The sequence below is a fragment of the Staurois parvus genome, unplaced genomic scaffold (assembly GCF_062004578.1).
Source record: "Staurois parvus isolate SC_StPar_1 unplaced genomic scaffold, SC_StPar_1.0 ptg000365l, whole genome shotgun sequence".
Taxonomy (NCBI): Eukaryota; Metazoa; Chordata; class Amphibia; order Anura; family Ranidae; genus Staurois; species Staurois parvus.
In genome coordinates, this window is record NW_028318161.1 from 7,128,776 (window position 1) to 7,144,184 (window position 15,409).

General features: G+C 44.9%; 1 protein-coding gene across 3 annotated transcripts in view; it reads right to left on the minus strand.

Moving 5' to 3' along the window:
- GSN (gelsolin) overlaps positions 1-15,409 on the minus strand; it is an 81,896-nt gene that overhangs the window by 28,066 nt on the left and 38,421 nt on the right. For all 3 annotated transcript variants that reach the window (XM_089685251.1, XM_089685249.1, XM_089685250.1), the window contains 5 exons: positions 14,535-14,739; positions 12,468-12,622; positions 11,157-11,318; positions 10,589-10,738; positions 2,623-2,712 (listed from right to left, as the gene is read on the minus strand). In XM_089685251.1, the coding sequence (XP_089541377.1) occupies positions 2,623-2,712; positions 10,589-10,738; positions 11,157-11,318; positions 12,468-12,622; positions 14,535-14,730 (753 nt within the window). In that variant the 5' untranslated portion in view covers positions 14,731-14,739. The remainder of the gene's footprint in view (positions 1-2,622; positions 2,713-10,588; positions 10,739-11,156; positions 11,319-12,467; positions 12,623-14,534; positions 14,740-15,409) is intronic.

A 15,409-nucleotide genomic window follows, 5' to 3' on the forward strand; every position in this document is an offset into this window, starting at 1 on the left:
CGATTTATTCTTCCAGCGCAAATATACCTTTGCACACTGGTACTGACTAGTATTCCAGTGCGTCCAGTTCCTATTAGAGGAACTGAATTTATTCTCTTGAGAAGAGGAGATTAAGGGGGATATGATCAAGATGTATAAGTGAACTCGGTGTAGAGCTATTCACCCTGAGGTCATAACAGAGGACAAGGGGGCACTCTTTACGTCTGGAGGAAAAGAAATTTCATCTCCAAAACACGGAAAGGTTTCTTCACAGTGAGAGCTGTGAAAATATGGAATAGACTCCCTCAAGAGTTGGTTCTGGCCAGCTCAGAGGATTGCTTCAAAAAAAAAAAAAAAAAAAAAAAAAAAAATATATATAACTGGATATAACATTTATAGGTAAAGTTGATCCAGGGGATATCCAATTGCCTGTCATGTGATCAGGAAGGAATTGTTTTCCCTGCAGGAGCAAATTGGATCATGCTTTGCTGGGTTTTCTTTGCCTTTCTCTGGATCAACTGTGGGTATAGTATAACTTTTTTTTTTCTATGGTTGAACTTTTGTCTTTTTTCAGCCAGACCAACTATGTCTCTCTGTTTCTCTCCCTCACTCTGCTAATGTGCTAAAAGAGATAGGCAGGGGAGGGACAAACAAGGAGGATGTGCATGCACCCAAAGTCCTCCTTATCAACTAATGAGGTATTGGTTGTTAGGATGCCAGCAGCTAGAAGGTCAAAGTGCACAATGAAAACCTGTGGCTTTGCGTAACTAAAAGAAAGTATTTATCCACCTGCTGGCATGTAAACAATTTTTAGGCATTTTGCCAAAGCACCCCAGTTGAAAAAGGCTGTTCTATACTACTGGTTTTAAGTTGGCTATACAATCTGTGTACTCTCCTCGAGATTTATCAAAATGGTGTATACGACGACACACCTAAACAATCCAATCATAAAATAAGGCAGGCCCTTGCACTACATAGTTCATGTATATATATTGTAGTAGAGTTTCTCAAACGGAGCCTGGAAAAGTCCTGTTCAGGGTTTACACATCTCCCAGGCTCCTCTCATACACTTTTAGAGACCTCTGATTATATCTGTCCAGTTTGGGTTTTGCTCCTCTATTTGTTGATGTCGTTGCTCTTGAGCCTGGGGAACAGACAAGTCGCCTCTTTGAGAGCTGTAAGGTTGGTGGAAGCTGTACAATTGTAAGTCAAAATTAGCAAGCATTAGGCTTGTTCAATCTACTAGTTAGGATGTGGCTTTTTTATTGTTTGTGCTAGGATTTGGTTTTGGAGTTTTTGCTTTGTGGAACACTGTACAGCACTGGTAAACAGACTTAGAAATAGCACCAATAAACACTATACTGTTTGTCACTACTTCACTGGACTGATATCTGTGCCTGAAAGTGTGCTTATCCCTAGAAGCTTTGTATCCGCTACCTATCTCCAGCTCACAACACATACTGTATATACTGTAGTTCAGCACATGGCAAAAGTCCACAAAAATTGGTTGCTGCAGAAAAAAAAAAAAAAAAAAAAAAAAAAAGGGGGGGGGGGGGGGGGGTCTCCAATGGGGCAGCTGATACCATAAAACCCAAACTCAGTAGAAGCTATTAAAATGAATGTCCAGCCAATTTTTTTTTGTTAAGAAAGGACTTCAAGCTCTGTTTGTATTGCTATTCAGATGCCATTAGAGAGATTTCCTCTCACTTCTTGCCTAGCCAACAATTTTTTTACCAGACATGAAGTATGGGGAAATCATCAACAGACCCCAAAAAATGAAAAAAAAAATTTTCTTTAGTGGAGTAGGAGAAGACTAGAACCCCTGTCAGATTTTTAATCTGTGTGTTAAAGGTTTCCCTCCCCTCCTGTCTGGTGAAACCATTTTTTGCGCAGTAAGGGAAGGGAGTGGAAATCTGATGGATCCCCAGATAGCAACAAAAACATGACAGGGTTCTAATCCTTCCCCACTCAAAAGCAACAATTTTTCTGGGGCTGCATCTCCACCCCCTTAAAAGGGCCAATATATAACATTAGAAAAATTAAATAAAATATGAAAATTATCACACAAAGTTAAACAAGCTAAAGAAAAATTACATCAGAAACTAGTAAGGATAACTATTTGAAAACATAAAAAAGGTGTGATAGTAATGTTATATGAGATTTAAGTCATGTTGATTTCAACTTATGTTATCCTCATGGATTACAGATGTCATGGTTCTTTGAACCTCAACTTTGAACTTTGTGTTATTTTCATATATATTTAATATGTTACAAATTAGCCCGGATGAAGGGGTGGATGCAGCCCCTGAAACGCATAGGCTTTGAAATTTTTTTTATCACTGGAATAAAGACTGTCACTGCGGATTTCCTTTCTGAGACTGCTGCTTGCCAGGGAATCAGGTGACAGTAGTCGGAGTCAACAATAGGAGTACATACAGCAGGTGAAGTCGGAACAAATTCACACTGCTATGCCATGAGATCTGCTCTCAGCCAGGCAACCAAATATATTCAGAAGAAAAAGTTCAGCAAGGCAGACCTCATTTTTCTCATCAAGCTGGTTTAATCTAGAGAAGTGTTTGCTGCAGCATGTGTTTCAGCAAGAATTGGGAGGGGATGGTTTCTGTTCTACCTTTTCAGAATTACCTTATAAAGTTTAGCAAGTTTCCTATTAGTGACATCGGCCTTCACATCATCAGACGGACCCTCTGGCAAGTCTGGCTTTTCTCCTAGAACCTGGAAAAGAGGAGAAAAAGATTCACTAATTGCTTTGAAAGGAATACCCAATACCAGCTGCTGGCAAACATGATACATTCCTGGGTGAACTGGAGGAACAATACAGCTTCACTTCATTGCTGTATCCCTACATACTGCAGAACTACAAGTCCTTGAAATGTGGTCAGATATGGATTACGTGCCCCCTGCTTTGTAACTGCTGCCATCTATGATTACAGACTCACAGGGGTTTATCTACTAAAGCTGGAGAGTGCAAAATCAGGCTCATTTCTGCATAGAAACCAATCAGCTTCCAGGTTTTAATACCAACACTTAATTGAACAATCTGAGGTTATAAAGCAGATTGGTTTCTATGCAGAAGTGAGACACTTGACTGTCCGATTCTAAATGATGTTCATTTAAGCATCAGCTTCAATATATTGCAAATCATTTGCCATATCCTCAGTTGACAGCAAAGGACTTGCTTCACGAATATCCAGAGACATCCTTCTGTCCAGTGCACTGGGTGCAATTCTCACTTCTCTTGTTCTGTATGCTGTGAAGTTCTAGGTATCTGTTCTTATTGTGTATGTATGGAACTACACAGTAGCACAAACCCTATTCTGTAAACTTAGCATAATCCTTAAAGTGGAATTCCAGCTTAACCCTAACTACTCTTAAAGTGCCCCCTCCTAATACCTAAGCAAGAAAGAGTTATATACCCATTTTCAGGTCACTCTGGTCTGGTCACATGATCCCGCACCCTTGTGTCCGCTAACAGGGTTGCAGGGGAGAGGAGAGAGCCAAAAACCGATGGGACATTGGAGACTATGGGTGACATCACCACTCTTTTATAGGGGTGCGCTCTATCCTACAGCCAGCGCTGGCTGACATGGGGGAGATCACAGGACTTGACTGGTGTGGTCTGCAAATAGGTAAACTATATGCATCTTTCTTACATAGGTTAGTAAGCATGGATGTTGTGGGGGGTGGGTTGGCATTTGTAAATGCGGTTAGGATCAAGCTGGAATTCCACTAACATCTCTTCTTCTGTATCTATGAACTCTGCACAGTAGCACTAATCTTGTTCTGTACTCTGGGTGTAATTCTGTCTGTACCATATCCAAGAAACAAAAAAAATTGCTCTTATTGTAGAGAGGCTTGACAAAAGTCAGAGAAGCCAGGCCACATTAAAGTGTAATTAGTTTCAGAGGGATGCACAAAGCAGGAAATTAATGGTTAATATACGAAGTTTGTTGAAGGTTCATTTAACAGTTTGTATTGCTCGCAACCACCTTTTCCCACTCAGTCATGCACTAGACTAGAGAATCAAAAATCAATAAGATTTCAGAACAGCAGCTTATCAGTCAGTGGATGGGAGATTACAGAGCAGCTGCCAGCAGAGATGTGAAGAGGGAAGCACAGGCCTCTGTTTTCTCTAACCAGGACAACTCACTTCTGACTGCATTCAAGATAAAAGTCTGCAGGGACTTTTAGCTTTGCTAAAAAAGCAGGAAGTCAATGAAAGAATCAGTATTTTATCTCTACGCTACTTGACATTTTGTACAAAAAGTTATTGCTTTAAGATAAAAAAAAAAAACCGCACCCATGCCGAATGAGGTATGAACATGAAACACGTAATTAAGTGAACAGTACGATGTCATGTGGCAGACAGAGTTCACCTTTCAGGAGTTAACGTAATCTGAACAATGACAGTTAGCTTATTAGAAATGCATCCACCACTTCCACAGGCAGGGTTCATACACATACAAAAACAGCAACATACATCATAAAGTTTGGACAGAGATGTCTGCTGGGAAATCATAATATTCTTAAAAAGGGGAAACAACCTTGGTCTATTTTTTTTTCCCCCCAGGAGATTTTTTGGAAAGCCTCATCCATCTGAATAATGGCTAAACAACTACATTGGCTGCCATAATGACATCACTGTTCTTATGCAAGAAGGCAGGCTCTTTATTGGAAGTAGTCTTTCAAGCTACTTTTGGACAGTTTGGTAAGCATAGATGGCTTGTCCCTTCACCTACAATGGCTATTGGATATTAGCAAATGGCAGATTGGTCACTGCTTTTTATGTGTATATATTTTTATATTATTAGGGGGAAGTATGCAGAATGTTTATGTAGAACAACCGTGCAGGGGTTGGGATTTTGCTCTCCCCCTTTTCTTAGACGGTGGTAGGTATTTATGGAAATCATAGTTGTCTTAGTGGGAGATTTGTATACTGCACAATGTGGTTGTGCCAGTATTTTTATAGTCCCCTTTGATTTTTATCATAGATAAGGCAGCTGGGCATAGCCTCTAGCCCATTGGAATTCATGATATCTTTGCTACAGAACGAGGAACACTCTAGTTCAGGCCTTGAAATTTCCACTCGCCTGCTCGCCAATGGCAAGTGGAAATTATGGTGGGGGCAGTCTTGCTAAGCAGGCTTGGAGCTCAGGCCGGATCTGTCATTGGCACTGGGAGCCGTCAGACTGCTCAATAACTGAGCGCAGTGAAAGCAAAGCAAGGAATGTGTGCTGTGCTCTCTGCTTCTGTCAGGGAGCGAGGAGCCCGACACACAAGGAGGTGCAATTAAAAGGTAGGTTCATTAATATAAAAATAAGACAAGAGTCTATGCAAGTCCAACAGTGGAAATCGTAGTTAAAGCGGGGGTCAAGAGCCAGGAACAATGGTCGCCAGAGCCGGGGTCAAGAGCCAGGAACAATGGTCGCCAGAGCCGGGGTCAAGAGCCAGGAACAATGGTCGCCAGAGCCGGGGTCAGGAGCCAGGAACAATGGTCGCCAGAGCCGGGGTCAGGAGCCAGGAACAATGGTCGCCAGAGCCGGGGTCAGGAGCCAGGAACAATGGTCGCCAGAGCCGGGGTCAGGAGCCAGGAACAATGGTCGCCAGAGCCGGGGTCAGGAGCCAGGAACAATGGTCGCCAGAGCCGGGGTCAGGAGCCAGGAACAATGGTCGCCAGAGCCGGGGTCAGGAGCCAGGAACAATGGTCGCCAGAGCCGGGGTCAGGAGCCAGGAACAATGGTCGCCAGAGCCGGGGTCAGGAGCCAGGAACAATGGTCGCCAGAGCCGGGGTCAGGAGCCAGGAACAATGGTCGCCAGAGCCGGGGTCAGGAGCCAGGAACAATGGTCGCCAGAGCCGGGGTCAGGAGCCAGGAACAATGGTCGCCAGAGCCGGGATCAGGAGCCAGGAACAATGGTCGCCAGAGCCGGGATCAGGAGCCAGGAACAATGGTCGCCAGAGCCGGGATCAGGAGCCAGGAACAATGGTCGCCAGAGCCGGGATCAGGAGCCAGGAACAATGGTCGCCAGAGCCGGGATCAGGAGCCAGGAACAATGGTCGCCAGAGCCGGGATCAGGAGCCAGGAACAATGGTCGCCAGAGCCGGGATCAGGAGCCAGGAACAATGGTCGCCAGAGCCGGGATCAGGAGCCAGGAACAATGGTCGCCAGAGCCGGGATCAGGAGCCAGGAACAATGGTCGCCAGAGCCGGGATCAGGAGCCAGGAACAATGGTCGCCAGAGCCGGGATCAGGAGCCAGGAACAATGGTCGCCAGAGCCGGGATCAGGAGCCAGGAACAATGGTCGCCAGAGCCGGGGTCAGGAGCCAGGAACAATGGTCGCCAGAGCCGGGGTCAGGAGCCAGGAACAATGGTCGCCAGAGCCGGGGTCAGGAGCCAGGAACAATGGTCGCCAGAGCCGGGATCAGGAGCCAGGAACAATGGTCGCCAGAGCCGGGATCAGGAGCCAGGAACAATGGTCGCCAGAGCCGGGATCAGGAGCCAGGAACAATGGTCGCCAGAGCCGGGGTCAGGAGCCAGGAACAATGGTCGCCAGAGCCGGGGTCAGGAGCCAGGAACAATGGTCGCCAGAGCCGGGGTCAGGAGCCAGGAACAATGGTCGCCAGAGCCGGGGTCAGGAGCCAGGAACAATGGTCGCCAGAGCCGGGGTCAGGAGCCAGGAACAATGGTCGCCAGAGCCGGGGTCAGGAGCCAGGAACAATGGTCGCCAGAGCCGGGGTCAGGAGCCAGGAACAATGGTCGCCAGAGCCGGGGTCAGGAGCCAGGAACAATGGTCGCCAGAGCCGGGGTCAGGAGCCAGGAACAATGGTCGCCAGAGCCGGGGTCAGGAGCCAGGAACAATGGTCGCCAGAGCCGGGGTCAGGAGCCAGGAACAATGGTCGCCAGAGCCGGGATCAGGAGCCAGGAACAATGGTCGCCAGAGCCGGGATCAGGAGCCAGGAACAATGGTCGCCAGAGCCGGGATCAGGAGCCAGGAACAATGGTCGCCAGAGCCGGGATCAGGAGCCAGGAACAATGGTCGCCAGAGCCGGGATCAGGAGCCAGGAACAATGGTCGCCAGAGCCGGGATCAGGAGCCAGGAACAATGGTCGCCAGAGCCGGGATCAGGAGCCAGGAACAATGGTCGCCAGAGCCGGGATCAGGAGCCAGGAACAATGGTCGCCAGAGCCGGGATCAGGAGCCAGGAACAATGGTCGCCAGAGCCGGGATCAGGAGCCAGGAACAATGGTCGCCAGAGCCGGGATCAGGAGCCAGGAACAATGGTCGCCAGAGCCGGGATCAGGAGCCAGGAACAATGGTCGCCAGAGCCGGGATCAGGAGCCAGGAACAATGGTCGCCAGAGCCGGGATCAGGAGCCAGGAACAATGGTCGCCAGAGCCGGGATCAGGAGCCAGGAACAATGGTCGCCAGAGCCGGGATCAGGAGCCAGGAACAATGGTCGCCAGAGCCGGGATCAGGAGCCAGGAACAATGGTCGCCAGAGCCGGGATCAGGAGCCAGGAACAATGGTCGCCAGAGCCGGGATCAGGAGCCAGGAGGAGTCTTAGCCAAAGCCGAGTCGGTATCCAGGAAAGCAATGAGTAGCTAAACAGGAGCTTGCTGTTGTGTAACAGACAGGACACAAATGCAATGGACAACCACAAACAGCAGACTTATACGTGATAAGCCGCCACCTCCTGGGGTGGGCTGAAAGCATAAAGGATCCCACAATGCTTTGCAGACACCTAAGATGGATGCCAGCACATGGCGCAGCACAAGGTCTGAGGAAAGGTAGGACCTTGACAGCCTCCCCCTAGAGTGTAGTACCCAGCTCTGTGAGTGAACAACAAAGTACTGCAACTTTTTATAGGGGTGTGTGTGTATGCATGTACGTGTGTGTCTGTGTACCTGTCTGCATGTATGTACATATCTGTGTGTTCATGTGTGTGCGCGTGTACTTGTGTATGTACGTACATGTGTCTGTATATGCATGTGTGTGTATTTCTGTGTATGTTCATGTATCTGTGTGTATGTATGTCTGTGTGTACACGTGTCTCTGTGCGTGTGTACATGTTTCTGTGTGTGTATGCACGTCTGTGTGTGAGTACAGGTGTCCGTTTGTGTTTGTTGGTGGCGAGTAACTCTTAAGGCCTGGCTAGTAGCTCAAATGGTCAGCACTTTTTATACATTGATTTGGGTATTAATTCTCTGGCCCTCTGCAAAAGTTTTGTTTCCAATCTGTACCATATTATTTATGATGATTATAGAAGAATATGAGGGTAGTTTGACTTTCCTTCTCTGCCGTTAGTACCATGAGATAGATATTGGACCACTTTTGCCCCTCTGATGGTGAGATTTAATTCACTACCCTTGGTGTAAACCAAGGTCTGGGCAGTAAAAGTTGCATGCATCAGTGGTCCGAATCTCATGTAGGCCCCTGTGGTGCATTTTTTGTGTGCACCAAACCACGTGATGCTGCGGTGCGATCTTGGAAAGGGTTGGGGGCTTCTTCAGGTTTCTAGCAGGTAGTGCTGACCTACCCACAACGTGTGCATCAAATGCACATGTACAGATCTGTACCTGTTCTAACATCAGTGTCCTCAATCCCCACTGCATATAACTGGATGGAGGTCAGACCCCCCCCATGCTACTGTCCCCAGCCCCCTCCCATGTTACTGTCTTTAGCGCCCCCCCATTACAGTTTTCAGCCCCTGCCACTTTAATGTCCTCAAACCCCACACAGCACAGTCCTTAGCCCCCATTACTTCTCTCAGCCCCGCCCTTCACACTAATGTCCTTAGCCCCTTTAACTTCGCCCCTCACTGTCCTACCTTACACAGACAGTGATTGACAAAGTGATTGATTGCTAGGACTGCCATTCATCATAGCAACCAATCACCCGCTTGTAAACCTTGGGTAGCTCCCACCTTCCATCCAGAACTGTCCTGCCTCCTGCTGTCAGCTTTGTGAGGGTGACCGCAAGACAGCTGGGGGAAGAAAAGGCTCTTAAAATGGCAGGACTGCATTGGTACGGATGGGACAGGGACTCTGTCCACATCCAGACCCCGTTCTGCTATTTAGTGATGCTGGGTTTACACCATTGAATTTCGTATTATGCAGTCCCATCTTGGATATCAGTAGTTTTAGGACTGCTCTAATCAACATTAACCATTTAAATTTCCTTGTAATCTCAAATGTTTATTCAGAGATCCTTTTTGTACTCATGCTCCCTGAAGAAGATCTAAAAATTATCGAAATGTGTCGGTTATTTTGGGAATGTTGTATTGCTGCAACTTAAAAAGGAATACATCCCTGGAATAGTTATCAGAGCCAGTGTGCTTTTAAATGTAATGCATCTTTTATCAATATTTTTGTACAATAAAGTGTATGACCAAAAAGAATTCCTTATGAGTACATGTGTGAGGATACGTTTGCTGCATTAAAGTCCCATAGGGGGTCATTTTTGTTTGTATTTATGTTGGGGACAGACAGCTAGATACTTGATTTTTCCTTAATGTTGCTCTGTATTTGGCTCCATCCATGTTCCCATGCACAAAGTTTCAGGAAACTAACTTAAAGATTCTCACTAGAAGGTATCATACCCCTGTCCTTTTGCATAAACTTTTCCCCCACTACTACTGATAAATGTTAGCAATGTCAAAGGGAACAAGGAACATTATTGCAGATCTTCTGGTCATGTCCCAAAATGATTGGTTTCTGTGAAGAGGTCCGTAGGTGGACTCAAAAAAAAAAAAAAATGTATATGTACTGATTAAGTAGTGCCTGGATGATATGGCTTTTTTCCTTCTGCATCCTTCCACCATACCTGCCAAAGTATACAAAGTCTAAACCCTGACATCTTCTTAACGCTGCTAAATCTTGCATTCATCTCACACGGAAAAAGTACACAACCTCTGTCCATCAGATTATGGCTCATGAAAGTGGAGGATTTGAATCAAATGGAGGACTTGATCCTGACTCCACAACACAAGTAAAGCCCTTTGTGAACTGGGCCCTACTGAGAAGCCATCGCCATCCCTCCTTCGGATCGAACCCCCCCCCCCACCACTTTTTTTTCTCTCTCCCCCCATTATCCCTTCATCTCCTCTTTGCTCCTTTACTTGCTCTGTCTATTATATTCTGCCACTTGGATTTATGTGTTAAAAACTTGTTAGGGCAGTACCCTCTATCCCGACTGGGGAGTATTGGTTAGATATTTCTGGGATGCAGGGTTACATTATCCCAGGTTGCACATAATGTTCCTCACTGGTGAGGTCTTTGTTCAATGCACGTTTATTGCTTTCCTTTCCTTTGCAGTATTGGACTTCTAGATGTGAATAATTGACCTGACTGTTCTTATTGGATGTTTCTCGTACTCAGTCGTTAGACTGAACCCTGCCTTAGTATCCAAAATTTTTATATAGCGTCGGATACTGGCATATGTTAATAAAATTAGAAAAAAAAACAAAAACAAAAAAAAAAAACTGCACGCTTATGTGGACTGTAATTGTGTTACACTAGAAAATCATTTCTTTGTTCCTAAATTTATCTCTAGTTATAACAAACTTATGAGTAATAAGCATATAAGATCTTTACCTCAATAATTTTTTCTCGCTCCATCCCTTCCTCCACCACGCAGACCCTGGCACGCCCATGTCTCTCGTTATCTCGAATATCTTTGGCGACAGATGTGGCTTTCAACTTCTCAAACCTGTTGGACTTGGAACCGCACCACTGATAGATCTCCTGCAATTATCAAAACATTTGATTTGTTTCTGTGTCCTGTGTGGACACAGCCCCATCATTGAAGAGAATACAGATCTGACAGTTTTAATAACTCACCAAAGAGGTGCTTACAAACTATTTGTATATAATAGTGCAAAGAAGGAGAGAGAAGTCAAACATATAACAAATGCCATCATAGAAATCAAAAAACACACAAGGACAGCATTCCAAGGTGAAAGCCATGGATGAAAGGAGGTGGGACAATATACACTGCAATGAGGATGGGCAGATGTTATCCACATAGATGTCGCAGTATTTATGGAAAATAAGAGAAGTTAACTGTGACAACTGTTATTTCCTGAGGTTGTGTGTTAAGTGCATAATTACGATGTGGCACACCTATCATTAGATCACTGATACAGAGAAGAAACACACTTACATCACCCAGATCCAGGATGAAGCAATCTCCCTGATTAAAGCTGGACCAGGACACTGGAACCTCTGTGGCCCGGGCAAGACGGCGGCCTTTCACCTGGAGAAGGCGCTGCACGGCCACATCATTGGGAACAACATGTGTGAATCCAGAAGCCACTCCGCCAGCCTTTGAAAAAATATAGAGATTACAATGTCACACATTAAAAAGGGAACTGGTCACAAACCAAAATACCTAAATTATTTATTTCAGGTACTTATATAGCGCCGTCAATTTACGCAGCGCTTTACATATATATTGTACATTCACATCAGTCCCTAACCCTCAAGGGGTGTACAATCTAAGATCCCTAAAAAATTACATACATATACTAGGGACAATTTAGACAGGATCCAATTAACCTACCAGGTGGAAACTGCAAATTCTGATTTCCAGGCCCCATACGAACAGCAGGGTCACAAGGCTGTACGGTCAGTTTCAATACAATCTGCCCTAAAAATGGGATGCAGCCCAGGATTTAGAGAAAGGCTGCCTTCATCTTTAACTTGTCTGTTTGCTCTATGCACTCTTAAAACCCAAATTATCACAAAAACACTGCTACATGTACCAGGTGGAAAATCTGACCAGCCTTTGGTAATAACTGGTTTTGGCCTTGCAACTAAATTCCATGTTTTACCAAATCAAAGTATTTTAGCTATCTAAGCATACATATGGCTTGTTTGGATATGCTGGCACTTAATACACAATAAGGGGAAAAAGTAACTGCAAAATTAGGGGGTGCCTGGTAGCTGCTGTATTTTCTATCCTGACCAGTTTCTTGTGACATGCAGCACCAAGTATATGTAAACCCTCACCTTGTAAAACAACTTATTCCATTTAAAATAAAAATGAAAAGGCAAAAATATTTGCGTATAGATATAAAAAAACCACACACATTACAAAACACTTTTCTTCTGGTTTTAAAAGTGATCACATACCCTCTAAGCTCCTGATGCAGTTGAGAGCAGAGAGTCGGGCAGGAAAAACAGCAGAGCACTGAACTTCCCAACGAATGGCTGTGCATGGAAGGGGGGGGGGGGGGGGGGGTGTCAGCAGAAGCCTGATTAGAGAAAAGCACAGCCTAAAAACCAACCATGCTGTGCTCTCATGTAGTCCGTTTTGAATAAAAAAAGCAGAGGGACCGACAGGGGCACCAGGGATTTTACACAAACAGGAAGCAATACAAAAGAACAGGATACATGTCATACCAATACATGGTACAGCAGGCACATATCAGTAATATGAAATGTTGGGTTTGTATATACTTTAAGTTTTTACCTTGTACTTGATGCCAGATTTAAAGTATCCCAAGAAAGTGTGGGACTCAAAACCTTGGACTTCTCGATTCTGGATGGGTTTACCACCCAGGTGATCGTCCATCTGGACGGTGAATATAGCAGCTGATCCACTTTCATCCTGAGTGCACTCATTGCCTGCCAAAAGAAGTGGGACTTTAGTGCAACTCAGAGCAGACAATGCTTGTCAGAAGCACTATTACTGACCCCATACTTTGCTCATACAAAAGAATAACAACGGTTTACAGGTTATCAAAATGAAGAAATAGCAGGATTTGCTGCCCCTGGAGAAAAAGACATTAGTCAACACAAAGCAAACCTCCTGTGCTGTACTGGCACCCTTGGTTTAACACAGGGGTGTCCAAACTTTTTTCAAAGAGGGCCAGATTGGATGAAGTGAACATGGTGGAGGGCCGAACATTTTTCCGAACATTCTTTGAACCATTACAATTAAATGCAAATAAATTATTTTATGCCAAGTTAATTGCAAACAACATACTTTTCATTTCATAACATTAAGATCAACTGACAGCTGAGTTTTCACAATGTATTGAAAATAAATTTAAAAAAAAAAAAAAAAAAAAAAACTTACCTGCACTAATGTGAAGGGTGAAAAAAGGTAGCTGGAGCTGAAGTCTCTGCTGGGCAGCCGGGAGGGGAAGAGAAACACACTTCACGCTGGAAGCCCAGCCCTGACATCACCGCCCTCTGTCGCTCCCAGTGTGGCGCAGTCACGCATGCGCACTGCTCTCAAGCAGAAGACTGTCTGCCACAGAGGGGAGGGCCATGCAACAGCCGCATTTACACAGACCAGGGAGAACGCGCCGCAGTCAGGCATGCGCACTGCCCTCTGCTCTCAAGCAGAAGACTGTCTGCCATAGAAGGGAGGGCCACATTACACAGAGCAGGGAGGGCTGTTGGAGGGCCGTATTAAACTGACCCCCGGGCCGTAAATGGCCCGCGGGCCGGACTTTGGACATGCCTGGTTTAACATGACTGATAGCAGAGGTGCATTTTTCATAAAGAAAGTAAATAAAATGCCAAACAGCTGACCACTTTCAGTGTTATGGAAAGGCGTACAGAAACATTTGTGAATATGAGTGGCTGGGGTACACATATTTTGGAAGTCCCATTTTGTACAGGGCAAACAAAGCAGATTGTGATTTTGTCTGGGCACAGACACTGGCATCTGTGCTGGCTTATCTGAACAGCAGGGAGTGAGAAGATTTGGAATATCCCCAATAAGACAGAAGGATGATAACTCAGCAGAACCAGAAGAACTTATCCCAACTTCCTCCAGCAGCCAAACTCCATCAGGATTACCGAGGAATCTGGACAGCTAGAATCTACCAACCACAATGAAATATATACCTGCTTACTATACTGGCTAAGCGATAAGAGCTGAAACCTTTCCTCTTACCTGTTAAAAGGCTACACATTTTCAAAATGTTTAAATCTAATTTTATATTTATTTTACAAACAAACAATTAATGTGACATAGGATTCCCAGAGCACTAAAAGAGACAGCATACCAAGTGGTCTAAAGTTTAAATTGAGCAACTGAGCGCTGTAAAAATTTACTTTTTTCAAATTCAGTATGGAAAACATGTTAAAAAAAAAACCTGTAACCCAAGCCTGCTAGTCTAATGACATGATGGCTTTGTATGCACCACCTCATTTTCAGTTCAAATTTCAGGTATCATGGGTTTCTCCCCGGTATACATTCTTAACCCCTGCATGCTATCTGTTCTTGGCACAATCCAATGCTCGGCTGTCCACCCCATACCAGCCATCCACTATGGACCAAATGATGCCTCAGAGCAGGAAGTATGGGACAAGGTTCATAATGATAAGCAAAAACAGTAATAAAATCTCAGGAGATTTGGGGATTAACCATAAAAAACAAAAACACACACACACACACACACACACACACACACACACACACACACCAAAGAGACTGCCAACTGCCCAGGAGTTTCTGCCCTTCATACTGGTCAAAACAGCACACATTTCCACATCAGGCTGTTCAAGGAGGAGTTTTGCTCACCCAGCCAGTAGTGCAGGTCAAACTGCAGGTTCCCTGACCGCTGCTTTATGGTGTTCAGGACAATGTAGGCGTCTCCAGTGAAAAAGGATCCATACTGGTTTTGTGGGACAGCCACAAGGTCAAACTTTTCAATCCTCCAGACCTGGAGACCTGGTGCTTTTCCAGCCTTCTCAAACTCAGGGTGATCCACCACCATTTCTGCTGACTGGAGAGAAACAAAAATAAAGGACCAAGAGATATTAATAAGGGATGCAAACATTTTTAACCATCAACATTCATGGCCAATCCCATCAAGAATTATAAAATTCTGGAGCTGGAAGACTACAGTCAACCATTCCATAAAGGAATACTCTACCTTCAGATGACTATCATCTACTATCCTGTAAACACCCCATACTATTTGTATGAAACCCACTGATTTTTATGGGCTTCTCTCTCTCCCTGACCCCCATCTCAGGATTGTTCTCATTACACACAGTTTCATTGCTCTGGAAAGTTTGTGTCCAAACACAGCTTTGCTTCACATAGGCAGATGTTTTTCCTGTGCAAGGACTATCTTCCCCAAGTCACAGATAAACATTACTTTCCCAGGACAGCATAAACACCTTTGCTGATGAACAGTAAGAAATGGCTGGAAAGCACAGACGGGAGGGAGAAAATGGCAACAACATTCCAAGTATTGGAATAGAATGTTATTTTTTATGCATTGCAAATCTACACAAGTTGCTTGATTCTGCATCACGGAGCAATGACATGGTGGAAATTATTGCAATTTATTTCGTTTGAAGATAACTTACAAAACATGAACTTAGAAGAGAACTTTGGGCAAAACTTATTTTTCCCCTTCATTTTGGATAGCATAAAAAAGTAGGGTT